Here is an 18,743-nt window from a genome sequence, read left to right as displayed (position 1 = left end):
CCCCCCCTTCATGTAAGGCCTAGTTCACACCAAACGCGTTCCAGGTGCAGAGCAGTTACAGAACGGATCAAAACTGCGCCCAATGTATTCCAATGGGATTTTGGGCTCTAGTTCACATCGCAGCGTTCAGTTCCAGAGCATGTAAATAAACTGCAGCAAGCCCTATTTTACCTGCTCTGGAACGCATGCAAACGTATCCAATGCATGGAAACGCCCTGGAACGCACTGAATCATTTTAAACGCATCAAAAACGCGGCATAACCCGCTGCACTGCGTGTGCAGAAACTCATGCAGATCTGGACTGCATTTGGTGTGAACAAGCCTTAAGAGCCCTACCATCACAAAATTGCATGGCAGCCGTACGAAAAGCCAGAAGGCACCTCTGGTGTGCCACAGCGCCCTGGTTGAGAAAGGCTGCCCTATGGAACAAAAGTACACATGAGTTAATGTCCTGTGAAAGCATTATCTAAACCCGGGAACAAAAAATGTCATGTATTGCAGATTACCAGTCCTCAGATGTGGCGGCCGCATTCGTTTTCTTATTTCAGACCAAGAACATTTTCAGCAAGAACAGAAAACACCCGTTGATCTTGCCAGAAATGCCGTGTCCTTGTCTGTATCACTTCCTGTTAGCTGGACCAAAAGTACAAACCATGTTATCTTTCTTCTGTAAACCACAAATCTTCTCATCTCTGTGTAATGGGGATAAAGAGAGGAAGATATGTTCGAAGTCCAGCCTGGGTGACAACCATAGCTCCCTCCATAGATACAGTGCAGTGACATACCTCCCAACTTTCCAAAATGAGAGGGAGGGACACCTTCCAGCACAATGTATTTCGGCAATGGACACACCCCTGCCAAGCCCCCAGTCATGCCGACCAAGAATTTATATGCCAAAAGATGATTGGCTAAATCCAGAATGGTTTATGTCCATCATTACCCTCCTTTTATACCGGCGTTTCCAAATAGCAAGTAAGACCATTAAGAGAGAGGATGAACGTTTTAGTGCAGAATAACACTATTGGTAGTTATATAGAATTTTCATAGATATCTGTACATCAGAACAAAAAGGACAACTGAGGGGGAAAGAGGGTTGGTTCCAAATGAGTGACAGTTGGGATGTATGCAGTAAATGAGGGTTGTCACCCTAGGACAGGAAGTGTCTTACTGGCTGGATCACCAGGTGACAATAAAGGAAATAAAAGCCAGAAGCAAGAAAACTAATGTGGCCACCACATCTACGGCACAGTACACTGCAATATATGACTATGTCATCTATTAGGGCCCCCTGCTTGGCCAGTCATTGCTTTGCATTAAAATGAGTGAACTTCAGAAAAGTTTGATCAGTCAAGAGTCCCGCTGAACTTTCTAAAAATGAATGAACCTCTAAAATTTAGAATTTTCAAACCTGAACCGAGAGCCCCATAGAAGTCGATGGGAATCCAACCGAGAGCCCCATTGAAGTCGATGGGGATCCCAACCGAGAGACCCATTGAAGTCGATGGGGATCCCAACCGAGAGACCCATTGAAGTCGATGGGAATCCCAACCGAGAGACCCATTGAAGTCGATGGGGATCCCAACCGAGAGACCCATTGAAGTCGATGGGGATCCCAACCGAGAGACCCATTGAAGTCGATGGGGATCCCAACCGAGAGACCCATTGAAGTCGATGGGGATCCCAACCGAGAGACCCATTGAAGTCGATGGGGATCCCAACCGAGAGACCCATTGAAGTCGATGGGAATCCCAACCGAGAGACCCATTGAAGTCGATGAGAATCGCAACCGAGATCCCCATTGAAGTCGATGGGAATCGGAATCTCAACCGAGAGCCCCATTGGAGGCCTGATCCAGGCTCCAGATAAGTGAGTACTACAAAGCAGCAAATGATGCAAAATTGTGCAGGATGGTTTAGGAAGCTCCTGGAAGACCAATGAGATGACGGGGCCAAAAACAGTAACTTCATTTAAAGTCCTACCCAGGATGCGAAGATAGAAGGGGGAGCCTGGTGGAATAGACACGTTAAGGTGGGCTCAGGGGACAGCGGGAGCAGATATAAGGCAGAAACGGTCTTTTAGTCGTCAATCCGAAAATTACAAAAAATAACACTGAAATTCTGATTCCGATGGGAAATCCGAATTCATAATATTGGGTCTGAATCTGACGACATCCTCCAAATTTCAGGATGGGTTCTGCTTTGCATACATATAGTAGGTTGGGTTTTTTTTTGGGGGGGGGGGGGGGTTGTATGTTGCCCCCTCCACCACCATGGTGCATAGGGGAGAGAAGGATTTGTATAGTGGAAGCTGTTTTTGCCCCCACTAAGGATGCAATCCTCTCACTGAGTTGCGTTCCCCCTTAGATACCCCCCTCCCTCCGCCTCCTCCTCTACTCTGTGCTGGTTTTGCGGTTACAGACGGGGTCAGGAAAAGTTCCCACATGGAAAAGACTAAAAAAAAAAATCATTTTCTCAGCTCTTTTAACACTGCAGCGGCCACACCGCACTGCATGGCTCTGGCTGGAAAGAGGCAGCGACTGTACTGCCGGTGCCGAGCCAAAACTAACAGAAACATTGTATTTCTGGCAGAGGAAAAACTTTCCTTATGCCTAGGCTGAGTGTCAAAGAGGACCTGTGCTCCATTCTCTAAATGTCACTATCCAATGAGACTGCGTCTGAGGCCATTGGATGAGAGGATGGCGATTTAGTCGAGCTTAGCCTTGAATTCAGGCACTAGTGACAAAAAGGTGAAACCAAATCAGAGAGGGGCATCGGAGAGGCTTTTCCGGAAGGCATCTTGTGGTGTCTTCTCTTAAAGGCATAGTCCAGCTTTTGCCAAAAATGTAATAAATGCACCACAAAAACATACATGCATTGCAACTGTTATCGGTGGACCACGGCTCCAATGCTCAGGCTCCTTTAGACTTCCTCCAGCCCCAGGTCTGTTCCGCGGTACGGACTTTTGATTATGGAGCTGTAGGAAGGTATTAAAGCACAGCTCGAGGTAGAAGGGACCGGCCGGCTCCAAGGATTAGGTGAGTATAACTTAAAAAATGAGCACTTAACCCTTGCATGGGGGGGGGGGTTAGTAGCCTCACTGCAACCATTAAGTTTTAATTTGCCCAGAGTTCTGTTTGAATGCACTACAAGTGTGGTGACGCCATTGCTCTATTAAAATCCATGCAGTGGTGGATGGGGATTGTAGTCTCTCTATTCACTGATCCTGTGGATGGATAAGTAAAGGAATGGCTCGCTGTGTGAGCGGAGCCATGCACGGCCGCGCTAAATTCAAAGGTATACAGGAGTCCATAGGGAGATGACCCCCCCCTCCCCCTTTCACATCTTAGGTAAGGGGAGTAGGGGGCTGGAAAATGTGTCCATGTTTCGTGTTCCAACTTAAACATTGCCACAAAGGTAAACTTGGGCCTTAAGCAGGACCTTGACGTTTAAAGAGGACCTGTCCTTTGCCAACTCAGGGCAACTACTCACCTTCCACTCTCTGTTGCCCTTTTTGCTGGCGACAAACCTGAAAATTCCAGGACTAGAAATGCAGGAGACTTTTTCCACTTCCCTACATCGACATGCTCAGTGCCTTGGAGGTCTGTCGCCAGACCCTTGGGACTTGGTGGGGGTCCTTAGCATTGGTTGAGCACTTTCTCACCAGTGGCTTCAGCAAGGTGGCACCTGGAGTGTATGCATATTTACGATCTAAAGTGAATCTGTTACTTTACCTTGATTGAGCACAAGCCCACATTTACCATGGAGAACGGGTTCACTTCAGTTCCAATAACATGATGGTTGTTTACACTGTTACTGTATATACACCGTACTCTGAACCATCTCCCGGGTAACGAGCCGCACATTCTGCTTTTTTGTTGTATCAGTCAGGAACAATTCAGGTCATGCCACCACTTGTCGCTCCATAGCCGCTAACTCCGGGTCCTTGTAAGATAAACCTGCTGCATTTAATGTAACTCTTTCATGTAGCTTTTAAAGTGGAACTCCAGGAATGCTCTTTTATGGATACTTAACAATGGTCCAGCTTGGCTCGATGTAATATCCAGAGGGCCATCGGGAATGCAAAATGCACTTTAGTAGTCAACGCTAAAGCCAGCACTGGTCTCCTCCAATTGTGGCTCTAGTAGTTCCCCTGTGCATGCTGAGCACAAGGAGTGGCTTGCTTTTGGCGCCACCACCTTTCAGAGAACGACTTGAATATTTTGCAATGAATTCAAGGCGATCTCTGATTGGGTGAGGAAAAGCAAATGACGCCATGATCACTACCTGGTCCAATCACAGAGTGCCTTGTGTAACCTAAAAGAAAAATACATGATGGTCTGTAAATGGCGGCGAATGAACGACTCCCTGTGTTCAGTGTGTAGCGGGAAAGCCGCTGGAGCCATATTCTGAAGAGACCAGCTATCGTCGTATGTCGGGAGGACTAACCTAGTGATTTTCAGCATCCCCACCGGCTCTCTAGATATCAGAAATGGATACTTGTATTTAAGCCAACCTGGACCAATGTACCTATCCAAAAAAGTTCATTCCTGGAGTTCCTCTTCCGTTTATAAGGGCACATTGATAGCGCACCCTTGCCCCTGATATGACAGTCAAAACAGGAGCACATTTATCATGCATCAGATCCCACAGTGGCTCCTTTGTTTTACCTTCTTTAGATAGATTGACTACAATGTGTATATATATTTTTGTTTTGTACATAGACCACAATGTTCTGATTCCATAGCTGTCGTCTTTTCCATCATTTCTTACCTGCATTATCACTTCCCTCCTCAGGGCTCCGGAGATCATACTCGGGTTGCCGTTCTGCGAAGCCATCGACATGTGGTCTCTGGGCTGTGTCATCGCTGAGCTGTTCCTGGGGTGGCCTCTGTACCCAGGAGCCTCCGAATATGACCAGGTGAGTGCAGGGCTCGGGATGTCCAGAGGGAATACGGTACAGTAATTTAAAGTAGGGCTTTAGCCACTTCTTCGTTTAGCGTGGAGAGGGGGTAGAACCTTTGGTAGGTTTATATTGCTGTCTGTGTCTTCATTGGGGCAATCAACTCCCCCTATTATTCTTGGAAGAGAAAATAAGGGGGTTCTATGGGGGGTTGATAAGTTTACATTGCCCCTGGAAATGCAGTAGAAGGGGAATCTTCCAATGGAGACATCTGTCATAGGCGGGATTTGCCACTCAGTTTGGGGAGATTTCACATTTGCAATGAAGTGAATAGCCATCTTAGGCTAAATGAAGCTAAAGAAGGTCTTCCTGCAGTGTCCCTGAATTTCCCCAGACAGGAAGTTGGTGGGAAATTACTCAATTTCATTGATCTCTTAAAGCTTTTATGACTTCACCCGGAAATGTTACAGATAATTCTGGAAGCCGGCATACCTTTTCACTTCATTGGCCATTTAATTTTGCATGGAATGTCATCTTGTACTAGACTACCTATATTATGGGACAGTCCGAGCTCCAGGGTGTTATTCTAATTTCCCCTCATTGCAGTTTACATGGCATGAACCTGTATCTAAAGTATGTACAATTCTTGTTTCTGCCTGGAGGCAACAATTTCTAGTGTACCGGTCACAACATACAATGCTTGCTGCCTTTCCAGCAGAATGAGTTGACATTTAAGCCCATAGAATCAAAGACAGCTGGTCACTGTGCCTTCCTCAACTTTCCGAGGGGCAACTTTCGATGTATATAAGGGATACACCCCCAGTTATGTGAACCTTGATGGAATAAATATACAGACAATGAATTGGTTAGACCCACAAGTGCTTTTTAAAAGATGTTTTTCTTCATAGACTGATTACAAAGTATATGTATTGTATTTTTTTGTGTGGTCTGACTCTGTACCTAAAGCATGTCAAAAAACACATGCAATCATTTAGAGACTGGATGATGGGATTAGTGCAATATAATAGTAGTTACATTATACTTTTTTATTTTATAGAGGTTTATCCATCAGACTAAAAAGGGGAATAACTTGAGGAGGAATGCGGGGCTCAGGCTCCAAATGAAGGACTGTTGAGAACAATGACTTTGGTATGGGATGCAGTGCACAGTATGGGCTGAGCATACTGCAGGGATGTATCTCCGAGATGTCCTAAATACAACCTGGTCAGGGCTTTAATCCATAGCCGAGTAGAAGATCCAGGTTGATCTGCTGTCTTCCAAGGCCTCCAAAGTGACAATGTTCTCCTTGTAGGCCAACAAACTTCGCACCAAGCACACTGTTAGCTGATTGTCTCTTACATGGGATTCATTTCTGCGCAGCATCTGATCTAGTTTACACTAGAAGGACCCCTGACCTGATGACATATAGTTTGCTCTGCACTTTGTGAATCGTAAACAAATGCCATGATTTTTTGTTCCCCAAATTTTATGTTTTCCTGTTTGAAAACCCATTTCTCAGTGCTAAAATGTCTCTCTTTCCCCATCTCAGAAGGTTGGGATGTATGGTCAACCTTCCATGGTTGCTCTGGGCCCTATATTGTGTCCTGGCCATCTTTGGCAACCAGTGGACCCAATATACAATGAATTCCTCTCATTGTGAAACGTTGTGTTCCCTCATAGATCCGATACATCTCGCAGACCCAAGGACTTCCCGCCGAATATCTCCTCAGCTCTGGAACTAAGACCACAAGGTTCTTCAATCGTGATGGTGACTCGCCTTATCCTCTATGGAGACTAAAGGTGAGAACACAATGGCATTTCAGCATGGCTCCTTGGTGGCAATTGCTATAATTCCACCTTTTTAAAGGGGACCCATCTCAGCAGAGGCAGCCATTTTGTATGTTTATGCTTCTTCAGTATGTCTAAGAACTGATGTGATTTAGACACATCGAAGCTTCTGTATGAAAAGTGTGTTAAAAAGAATAATAATTGTTTAATTTAGCAACAAATACCCTATAGCTATAGTAACCCCACATCTAATTGTATCCCGATCCTGCCGTCTTCACCTTCGTAACATCTGCAAAATACACCCCTTCCTCACCAGTGAAACCACAAAATTACTCATCCACTCACTTGTTATCTCTCGTTTCGACTATTGTAACATCCTCATTGGCTTACCTCTACACAGAATATCCCCCCCTTCAGTCTATCATGAATACTGCTTCCAGACTTATCCACCTAACTAACCGATCAGTGTCTGCAACCCCCCTCTGCCGATCCCTGCACTGGCTTCCAATTGCACCAAAGGATAAAATTCAAAATATTAAGAACCACTAACAAAGCCATCCACAACTCTGCCCCCCGGCTATATCTCAAACCTAGTCTCAAAGTATCACCCTAAGCGTCCCCTCCGCTCATCTCAAGACCTCCTGCTTTCCAGCTCCCTCGTCAACTCCTCCCATGCTCGCCTCCATGACTTCTCTACAGTCTCTCCCATTCTTTGGAACTCCTTACCCCAACCTGTCCATCTTTCTCCCACTCTGACTGCCTTTCGTCGATCGCTAAAGACTCATCTCTTTAGGGAAGCCTATCCCACCTTAACCTAACCGCTCAACCATTCTCAAACAATTAATTTACCATCCTGTCTTGAATTGTATTGTAATTGTAATGTCTTCCTTACATTGTAAAGCGCTAAACTGTTGGCGCTATATAAATACTATGTAATAATAATTGCCACACAGCTACCTCCTCATGTATCACATGCCCCTCCCTCTTAGATTGTAAGCCCTCACGGGCAGGGCCCTCCTTACCATCTTGTCTTGAATTGTATTGTGATTGTAATGTCTTCCTTATATTGTAAAGCGCTGCGCACACTGTTGGCGCTATATAAATCCTGTATTATATTATTATTATTAACTGTCACTTTTGTTGTCCAGCATTGATTCTAATTGGCTGCTATAGTCAACAAAAATGAAGGCAAGAGAGCCAATGTGTAAAAACTGGATTCATTGTCACAGTTTTTGGGTGACATAAAAATAAATGTTGTGGTATACTTAATAGAAATAGTAAGAAATAAATGAGTTTGTATTTACATAGTTATATGATTTGGGTTTATAGAAATCACATTCAAATAAGATATTTCCTGACATGTTTGGCGCAGCCATTGTTTTTTATGTTTTGCTGTGTTTTTTTTAGACCCCTGAGGATCATGAATCGGAGACCGGCATTAAATCCAAAGAAGCCAGAAAGTACATCTTTAACTGCCTGGATGATATGGCGCAGGTAAAGGCAAGTGCAGTTCGGGCTGTGTAGGCGCATGGCTACGGCTTTACATCTTTTGTTTGTTCAGTAGTGTGAACCCAGTACACTAATAACAGTCGCTTTGAATGATCACATGATATCAAACCACTGACAGTTACAGCTGCCTTGTCCCTGAAGGATGGCCTCATCATCATCATCATACTGCCTCCTATCAGGATTTTGGCTTTAACCCTTGCAATTATGTTTTTTAGGATGAGCGTTGTTGTGGCAGTTCCATCTTCACCTGTGTGTAGCTTCCATGTATGCCAAAACTTTGTCCTTCTTTTTGCATAGCATGGGGAAGAGTTAGGACCTCTGTCAGCTTTTTATTGCTGCCTGTGTACCCCTTAGGTAGAGTTCCCCTCACTTCCTGTTTTGAAAGTGCCTGACTCAGATATCTGGAGTTGGATTATAATAGACTATCATCTCTATATTCCACAGGTGAACATGACCTCAGATCTAGAAGGCAGTGACATGCTCGTAGAGAAGGCGGACAGACGAGAGTTCATCGACCTGCTGAAGAAGATGCTGACCATTGATGCGGATAAGAGAATAACTCCCATCGAGACCCTCAACCATCCCTTTGTCACCATGACCCACCTCCTGGACTTCCCGCACAGCTCCCAGTACGGTCTCTTCTTGGTGTCTGCTATGGGGGCATGGGCATTAGAGACAGGGGGGGCCGGGGTTGGAGGCGCGTGATAAAGCAGATTGTAGTTACAACAGAACAATTAGCTTGGCTTGCTTGTGTCTTGGAGATTTAAAAGTAGGTAGTAGCTTTAGCTGGGAAAACTTTTTCTGCTGAAAAAGTCAACAAAGTTGCTACAAAAATTATAATTTTAGGTGCGTAGGCGCTACTGAAAAGCTAGGCTTCAGTAGTGTAAAGGCTCTACTACACAGCTAAGCTTCCATAGTGTATAGGCTCTACTACACAGCTAGGCTTCAGTAGTGTATATAGGCTCTACTACACAGCTAGGCTTCAGTAGTGTATAGGCTCTACTACACAGCTAGGCTTCAGTAGTGTATAGGCTCTACTACACAGCTAGGCTTCAGTAGTGTATAGGCTTTACTACACAGCTAGGCTTCAGTAGTGTATTGCAGGGCTCAAAACTTCAAGTCCTGAGCTGCTAGCCAGGCCTTAAGGCCTTACTCGCCACCAGTTGCCCCACCTAACTCCTACCTTGCCCTGGCCTTAACTCCGCCCCTAAACACCTTATGATAGTTTCCGCTTGTAAACGGCAGATTAGGGATTCCTGCTGCAGGAAAATGCAAGTTCCTGACGCAGGAATCCCTAATCACACCTGAAATATACTGCAGGTGTGAATGGGGCCTAATATACACATACACTAAAACACAATAATACACTTCACAACGGTACCGCCCCTGCACAAATATAATAACATTCCCCCCTGTACACACAAAATAATACACTCACCCCTCATTAACCCCCCCCCACACACATCAAATAATACACTCCCCCTTATTAACCCCACACACACAAAATAATACACTCACCCTCTCAATTGTTCAAGTCTTTTGCAGGGAGGAGGCTGTTAGGAGGATCGATCACCGGTGATCGAGGGGTAGATTAGTCTGCAGACCTCACTAATAAATCCTTTTCTTTCGGCCGGAGCTCAGAACTGTCAGAGCTCCTGCCGAAGGAAGCCGGAGCTAACAGGAGCAACTCTGCGGTCTGCATCCGACACAGATGCAGACCGCGGAGCTGCTCCCGCAAGCCAGGTACGTGGTCTGCGACCGCGTGCCTGACATGTCAGCTGGCTGCGGGCCACATAATACCGGCTTGCGGACCGGTACTTGGAGACCCAAATTTTGACCCCCGGTGTATAGGCTCTACTGCACTGCTAGGCTTCCATAGTGTATAGGCTCTACTACACTGCTAGGCTTCCATAGTGTATAGGCTCTACAACACAGCTAGGTTTCCATAGTGTATTGGCTCTACTACACAGCCAGGCTTCAGTAATGTATATAGGCTCTACTACACCGCTAGGCTTCCATAGTGTATAGGCTCTACTAGACTGCTAGGCTTCCATAGTGTATTGGCTCTACTACACAGCTAGGCTTCAGTAGTGTATAGGCTCTACTACACAGCTAGGTTTCCATAGTGTATTGGCTCTACTACACAGCTAGGCTTCAGTAGTGTGTATAGGCTCTACTACACAGCTAGGCTTCCATAGTGTATAGGCTCTACTACACTGCTAGGCTTCCATAGTGCATAGGCTCTACTGAACAGCTAGGCCACATGTTCCTATTCCTAGTGTACACCCAAGATGCTTCCTCACCTTGAGGGAAAGACATTTAACCCCAGATACACTGACTAGGCATTGTCTTTTGAGGCCTTAGGGCCATCTTAGACATCCTAATAGTTTTGCAGGGCTAGATGGCAGACCTATAATGTCTATAAATACTTTCATAGATGGGCTTTATCTATCTGTAAGGAGATCTTACCACATATACTCAAATAGCTAGGCTCCGACTGTAATGATACATTTGGTAATAGTGGATAGGCTTTAATGTTAGAGCATGTCCTTTATTACCACTCAAGCTTTAATAGGCTGGCTCTAATAGTAGATCAGTTCAGAATGTAATGATATACAGTATATTGTAATAGTAGATAGTCTTCATGCTAGAGCTCTATTATGACCTCGGGGGATATTTGGCATTTACCAGTCTTTGATAGATTAGCTTAAACTGTAATAATATATATTGAATATGCTTAAATATTAGAGCTTTTTATGTTCTATACGGATATTCTATATTCTATATTATTACTAATGCTTAAGTATATATGCTCAGACTATAACGATAAATGTTAAACATGCTTTAATACTAGAGCTCTTCTATGTTCTAGGGCAGGGCTCAAAATTTCCACTCGCCCCCTAGCAAATTGCGAGTGAAAACTGCGTGGGGGTGAGTGGAAATGAAGCTATTGAGTCTGGCACTGTCACGGAGAGAGGCAGCTATTGTGCTCGTCCAGCCACAGAACGGATGAGCAACTCCTCAGAGAGCAGGAGCTGACTAGGGGAAGCGTCCTGGCTGCTTGGAAACTCTTCGCACATGCTCAGTGCAAGCTCTCTTTCCCTGGGCAACCCGGTCGTGGCTCTGAAACCCAAGCTTTCTGCTGTGACAGTAAGTAAATTCTGCAGATGTTAGAGCAGTGATTATCCCCTACTGTGCCACAGGATCTATACAGTTTTGAATGTGTATGGTGACACGAATGTATTGATTAATGTAAGCAAGTGTGTATATGGTAATGCCCTGTGTGTTATGCTATGTGTATGTGTAATGTCATGTGTGTAATGCCCTGTGTGTTATGTGTGTATGTGTTATGCTGTGTGCATGTGTAATGCCCTGTGTGTTATGCTGTGTGCATGTGTAATGCCCTGTGTGTTTATGCTGTGTGTATGTGTAATGCCCTGTTTTTTGTGCTGTGTGTGCGTTGTGCCCTGTGTGTTTGTGTTATGCTCAGTGTGTTGTACCATGTGTTTGTGCTAAGCCCGCTATTGGTCCAGCAAAAGAATGATTAGTTTGTTCTCAGGTACACTCGATACATCTGTGCACAAGAAGGATAGGATGGAGTGGGGTCAGGCAGGACAACTTGTGGCGAGTAACTTTTATGGCTTGGCTAGTAGCTCAGGACCTGAAATTTTGAGCCTTGTTCTAGGGGGATATTCTATATTACTATACAAGCTTTAATAGATAGACTCTATCAGCGAATAGGCTCTAATAGCCCATGTTTTTAAAATTTGTTTTTGGGCAGAGTGTTTTCTGCAGCTTTCTTCTTCCTTGTGTGTTTGTGTTCATTCAATAATTTTGCATCTTTCTCCATTCTCTTTTCCGCTTCATCTTCTTTTCTCCCACCATGTGTCCCCTGGTCCCCCCCTTCCCTTCCCCGCTGTCATTCTCTGTCTTGCCCCTGCTCTTGCCCTTACCCGCTGTCTCCACAGTGTAAAGTCTTGTTTCCAGAACATGGAGATCTGTAAGAGGCGAGTGAACATGTACGACACTGTGAACCACAGCAAAACGCCCTTCATCACGCATGTGGCGCCCAGCACTTCCACAAACCTCACTATGACCTTCAACAACCAGCTGAACACTGTGCACAGCCAGGTGAGCTCCTACTTGTGAGGCTTGTGACTGCTCTCCCCCTTAGGGTGATTCACTAAGGCTCTAACCAGCTGTTGTCTTCCAACAGCCCTCTGCTGCAGCCATGGCAGCCGTTGCCCAGAGGAGCATGCCCCTGCAAACTGGGACTACTCAGATCTGTGCGCGTCCTGACCCCTTTCAGCAGGCTCTGATTGTCTGCCCGCCAACCTTCCAAGGTGAGGGTATGAAGGTATATTGGGGATGAGAGGACATGTAGGCCCTATATGCCACCAGGTTTACAGGAGCTCCTTCTATCTTCCAAGGGCAGTATGATTGCTTAATTGTTATTACTATGGCTGGCAGTACTGGGGTTCTGGGCTCAGTTCCTGCTTGGAACATGTGTATGAGGATTTTATGTGCGCCCTTTATTTGTGTGGGACAGATGTGACCAGTTCAGTGTTCATTTCTAAGCATCATGGAACAGGCTGATGCTTTAGAAATCAATAAACTATATACTATGAATAGATTAATGGCAAAGCCCCAGACTGCACACAGGACCAAATGTATCTGTCAGATGTGCTAATCCTTTTCTTCTGTCTGTCCAGGACTACAGACCTCTCCTTCCAAACATGGCGGCTACTCCGTGCGCATGGATAACACCGTGCCGCTCGTAACGCAGACTGCTGGGGCCCAAGCCCTGCAGATCCAGTCAGGACTTCTGACACAGGTACAGGTCGTCAATTTACCAATACTCATTAAGTGATTTAAGAGGGAGGTAAAGGTCAGCAATCCAACCAATAGGATTCCACTTGGTGTCAGGCAAGATGATTCCGATTGGTTGCTATTGGTTTGTCTAATAATTATTCCTAAATTCAATGATAATTGTGCCTTTGGGATAAAATATACAGTTTGACTTTTATATTTTTCTGATACACCCCTGGCTGATTCAGCCCTACAATCATGACTTCTACAAAGCGCCTGCCTTCTGTGAAGTGTCCAGAATAATGTACCAAGAGAAATGCAGTCCAGGGAAAGAGCAGTGGCATTCATGTTTTTTTCTGGTGATTTCTAAACAAATGTATCCTTAGCATTGAGATGTACATGCCCCCCGCTGATCCCTGCCAGCCAGCTTGGAGATCAGGAATATCTAAAGGCATCCCAGAAATACCTTTTAATGATAAAACCCCATTTACAGAGAAGCCGTTGGCTGTAAAAACCTGGGCGGCAGAAGCCTCGACGACTGCAGTGCAATTCTCCAAAGATCGCAAGAAAAACGGAAAAGGGTTTTAAGTTTGTGCTTGTCGACTTACTTGATTTTCTTGGCTGTAAAAAGCTGTATTTAAAGGAGAACTATGGGGTCAGTGCTTTTCCCCATAGCTCTCCTAAGGGTAACGGGAGGACACAAACTAGCGTCCTCCCGTCACCCAAAGCTCGGTATACCGCGAGCTACAGATGAGTGAAAATCACTCGCCTCATAATTCTCCTTTTAACTTGCGCTTTTTCTTTAAATAGAAATTTGCATAAAACTGTCCTGCCCTTCTACTCAGCTCCAAAGGTTATTAATATGTTACGGGTTCTCTTATGCAGAAGACGATAAGGGCCACTTGGCAGGGTTATTCACAAAAGGGTGAAGAGTTTGGAGAAGGCAGGAGAAGTGATCAATCTAGGACAACATAGCTGAACTGGAAAGTGAGCTGAATTGGAGAATTTTTTTCAAATCAGCTATGTTGTCCTAGATTGTTCACTTCTCCTGCCTTCTCCAAACTCTTCACCCTTTTGTGAATAATCCTGTTGGTGTTCATTGCTCACATTGGCTGAATGCTACCTGGCCGCTGGGGCTTAAAGGGTGTTGAACTGCCCTGTGTACAGCAGTAATAAGCAGATAGGAAAGGAGCCTGTGCTGTCTGAAAGGTATTGACACTCTGACTTCCCCTGGTGGGCACTCTGGAGAACACCATGAAGAATTGTAGAAACTGCACTGAGTCTAGCGCACCGTGCCACTGATACCAATCAGTGCAAGCAGTGGCGTCACACGGGTGACACCATTGGAGGGGTGACACCAAAATGACTCACAGTCATTTTGGTGTCGCCCCCCTCTGAGAAATCGGGCACTCGGTCATGGACCGAACGCCCGACAGTATCAGGAGAGAGGAGGGGACCCGGCGGCATACCTTATCCGGCCGGGTGACTGTCCCCTCCTCTCTTTGCCGGCGTCCATCACCAAGATGGCCACCGGCAGGTATCAGAGTACTGCCGCGCGTGTGCGATGGCGTCATCGCGCATTCGCATAGTGACGTCACGCGCAGTGACGTCTCGGCGGGGTGACACTCAGTTACCGCTCCGGGTGTCACCCAGCCTCGGGACGCCCCTGAGTGCAAGCACTAAAATGTTTTCTTTGCTATTGAGGAAAACTAACGTATTTTCTTTTCTGCTTCTCTCTGAATTCTTTTTGAATTAAAATGGTAATAATCTGCAACCTGAATATACAAAAGATGCTTTTAGAAGTCTGATTACATTTAGCTATCCCAGTAAAGACCATCATTACTGGGTTGGTGAGAAACTAGCAAGTATACAGTATGGTACGGAGGATACATTTACAGTGGGCCTGTCATTAAATTTACAAGTGTGCATGAATAAATCCTTGACATGTCACAATATCCTTTTCCAGAAACGCTCCACCTTTTATCATTTAAAAAGCCACCCTTGATCTCCAGTCCATTGAGTTTACCTCAGCAAGAATTTCCTCAGTCTCCCCTCCCCCAGTGATCAGACTGTACATTGTAACTTTGTATCAAGTCGCAGGTGGCTGCAATAGAGGCTGATCTGTGTCAGACAATAGTGAACAAAGCTAAGAACTACACAGACATCCGGCTTTATATGATTGTATCAACTTTGAGTCGGGGTCTCAGTCCAGGAAGTAGATGGTGACCTTGGATGATCCCTGAACAAAGATGGGGATGTCCTTCTAGAAAGAAAAGCAGAGGAAGCAATTGTTGGGGAAGGGGGGTGGGAGGATAATGTGATTAAAGGAGAACTATGAGGTGAGTGCTTTTCACTCACCTCATAGTTCTAGCCGACCTGTGCCAATGAGACTGTCACAGGTCGGCTCAGTAGATCGGGAAGTGAGCGAACACATACCGACAGGGGAGGGGCTGGATTCCCCGCTCCGATCTGCCAGCGCTGACTGGCGGAATGGACGGGCGAGGGGGCGGGCACAGCTGGCTCTGCCTCTAGATAGGCAGAGCCAGCTGTCAATCACGCAGCTGGGCGGATCCAGACTTAATTGTCGGGATCTGCTTCAGCTGCGGCGTCTCAGTATACCGCCAGATGTACCTCGCGGTATACTGAGCCTAGGGTGACGGGAGGACGCTAGTTTGTGTCCTCCCGTTACCCTAAGGAGAACTATGGGGAAAAGCCCTAACCCCATAGTTCTCATTTTAAGCACTAGGCCAGAGGAAACCTGAACATTATATATTGATATGCTTGAATATTATTACATGTTTGCCGACCTAAAGTTTCTGAATAAACAATTTCGCCCTTTTTTCGCAGCAGGCTTGGCCAAGTGGCACCCAGCAGATCCTTCTTCCACCGGCCTGGCAGCAGTTGGCAGGAGTGGCGGCCCACACGTCTGTCCAGCACGCCGCGGTCATCCCAGACAGCATGACGGGTACCCAGCAGCTGGCAGACTGGCGGTAAGTCCGGCCTATCGGTTCCATTGCTGGGGAGCTTAAAATCCCTTTTTTACAAAAAAAATCTTGGGACCGACCGCTGAATATGGAGATCACATACAAGTCAGTGAACTAACTTACCTGCCTAAGGCTATTAGGGGACTTCACACCCCCAAAATCTATCCCAAACTGGAATATTGAGTGGAGTGATCCTTTAAAATTACTGCCAAGCCAGTTGGATATTTTGTTTTCTTTCCAAACATTCAATAAAAAAAAAAGAATTTAAGTTCAACTGGTTAGTTAGTGGTGACATCTCTTTGAAGCGTGAGTGGTCAAGAGCTGCCTATATAAAGTGATAGATCGATGGAATGGAATATAGATGGATGGGTAGACGGGTGGGTAGAAAGAAGAGAAGATTGAGATATTGGAAGATAGATACGTGTTTTGGAGCTTGGTCTGGGTCACGTTGTATCGGTCATTCTGATTTGTGATCTTTTCTCCCTCCAGGAACAGCCACGTACATGGTGCCCACTACAACCCCATCATGCAGCAGCCGGCCCTCCTGACTGGTCATGTGACTCTACCCTCTGCCCAGCCCCTGAATGTGGGCGTGGCTCATGTCATGAGACAGCAGCCAACCAGTGCTTCCTCTTCCCGCAAAAAACCGCACCACTCAACCAGGTCAGCCGCCAGTCTTGTGTTGGTGGGGGAGGGGGGCGTGTCTTTGTGCTCCGGAGCCACATGTTGCTCTTTCATCCCTCTGCTGCGGCTCCCTGTCCAGGGGCGGAACTACCGCCGGGGCCTGAGGCTGTGAGGGGGCCCAGTGAGGTCCAGTCCTGAGTCACCCTCTAGTGGAAAATGTGGCAGTGCAGGGTCCCGGGGCCCCGCACTGCTGACGGGCTTCTCAGCAAGGGGGCGGGTCCTGTGACTCACCTCCTCTCCCAGCTGCGTCCCTAGTAACAGGCGGCGGGAGAGGAGTAGTGTGTGTACGGGTACGGCCGGTATCCATGTGAGGGGTGTGGGCAGCCTGGCGGGCCTCTTACATGAGTATCAGCTGTACCAGGGGCTGCATGGCAGAGGTGACAGGGGAGGGGGTGGAGGAGGCCAGGCCCCAGCAGCAGCAGGTAAGAGGAGTTGGGAGGAGGTACAGGAAAAGGGACCCCAGCGACCAGTCCACCTGAGGCCCTGCAGAGCCCACCATAGAGAGTCTCAGATGGGCTGTGCAGGATCTATAGGATGCTCTGCAGGGTCACTCTCAGGTGGGCTCTGCGGGGTCTCAGGTAAGCCCAGAGTTCAGTGCGTTACTGAGCCCACATGTACCTATACATGCTATATATAGCATAAAGGTAAAAAACGATATATGCCGTGTTATCTTCATTTTAGATGTCAAAAGTGTTTTGTGGCTCCCGGTGTTTTCTTTTCTGTGGGAAACGAGTCCAAATGGCTCTTTGAGTGTTTAAGGTTGCTGACCCCTGTCCTAGAGAATGAAAAGTCAGATAACATGCATCCTGTTCATTTTGATCTTGTTTTAATAAAACTATAACGGAGAAGAACTTGCAATTATTATTTTATAATTAAATAAGACAATTTCAGAATAGTGAATTAAGAAGCTCCGGGCCCTCATAATTCTCCCCGGCCCCCTGGGAGAGGATATAGCAAGACCTTCCCCTCGGTAGTGCTGGATGCCTGTAGGACCTTGGCGTGCCATAAGGGACAATGTCACTGACAGCTGTCATTTTAGAAGCTTTATATGAATTGTGTGTTCTGATGATATCACTGTATTTCTATTATTATACCAGGACTGACCCGACATTTAACACATTGCCTCTCTTTCCTCTTCTCTTCTTCTCTTCTGGTTCCACCCACCAGGAACTCCTCATCCTACGAGGTCTCCTCCTCCCAATCGCACAGCTCCCCCCAGCGCTCCAAAAGGTTGAAGGAGAACACGCCCCCTCGCTGCTCTGTGCCACAGGGCTCTGCCCCCTGCGGCCCCTCCATCACCTGTGGCTGGGGGGACAGTTCTGTGGCCCCATCCCGTGTTGACCATCAGCGCCAAACAATCGTCATCCCTGACACGCCTAGCCCGGCCGTGAGCGTCATCACTATCAGCAGCGACACTGACGAGGAGGAGGAGCAGAAACCTGTCGCGCCCAGGTGAGCGCCCTATACCTAGAGCATTGAGATGATTGGTTGCTTCAACCAAACAGTATCAGGTATACCTAATTAAATGGGGGAAGATGACAATCCCCCAAAATGCTCCTGTTTGGTGATATGAGAGGAAGTTATAGTAATCTGCACAATAATTTAACTCTTTATTTGGATGGCATCAATATTATTCTCTATGGTAGTCGTGGGCGTATGTGTGGCAGCAAACGGAACCGGCCGATGCTTTTAGCGGGACTGTGTCTGGCCGGAGCAATGCAGATCTGCTGTCTGGGTACGTTTTCTTTCTTTTGGCTGTACAACATAAATTCCGACGTCCGCCATGGAGCCACAGATACACATGCATAGAAGTCAATGGCTGCACACAGGTATCTTATCACAGTTGCACAAACATGTGTATGGGCACATAACCCCAAACGCAAACTGTGTGGGACGGGCGGCTGTGTTAGACGGACAGAGAGCCATGCAGTCAGCTGCTCTCTGTCTTGTCCCGTCCAGCTCACTGATGTCACTGGTTGTCGGAAGCTCGCCGGGATGCAAGCCACAGCGGCCCACTTAGCTCCCTGGCAACTGATGATGTCAGCGAGCTGGGGGGGGGGGGGGGGGGGG

General features: G+C 46.6%; 1 protein-coding gene across 1 annotated transcript in view; it reads left to right on the top strand.

The window, feature by feature from the left end:
- HIPK2 (homeodomain interacting protein kinase 2) overlaps positions 1-18,743 on the top strand; it is a 33,134-nt gene that overhangs the window by 5,398 nt on the left and 8,993 nt on the right. Inside the window, exons 2-11 of the mRNA XM_018569422.1 lie at positions 4,794-4,917; positions 6,580-6,699; positions 8,095-8,181; positions 8,641-8,825; positions 12,165-12,327; positions 12,413-12,539; positions 12,909-13,030; positions 15,853-15,995; positions 16,479-16,652; positions 17,841-18,125. Of these exons, the coding sequence (XP_018424924.1) occupies positions 4,794-4,917; positions 6,580-6,699; positions 8,095-8,181; positions 8,641-8,825; positions 12,165-12,327; positions 12,413-12,539; positions 12,909-13,030; positions 15,853-15,995; positions 16,479-16,652; positions 17,841-18,125 (1,530 nt within the window). The remainder of the gene's footprint in view (positions 1-4,793; positions 4,918-6,579; positions 6,700-8,094; positions 8,182-8,640; positions 8,826-12,164; positions 12,328-12,412; positions 12,540-12,908; positions 13,031-15,852; positions 15,996-16,478; positions 16,653-17,840; positions 18,126-18,743) is intronic.

Source organism: Nanorana parkeri, unplaced genomic scaffold (genome assembly GCF_000935625.1).
Source record: "Nanorana parkeri isolate BGI_ZX_2015 unplaced genomic scaffold, ASM93562v1 scaffold1332, whole genome shotgun sequence".
Lineage (NCBI taxonomy): Eukaryota > Metazoa > Chordata > Amphibia > Anura > Dicroglossidae > Nanorana > Nanorana parkeri.
Note: the sequence above shows the minus strand (reverse complement) of the source record. Positions and strands in the feature narration are given on the sequence as shown.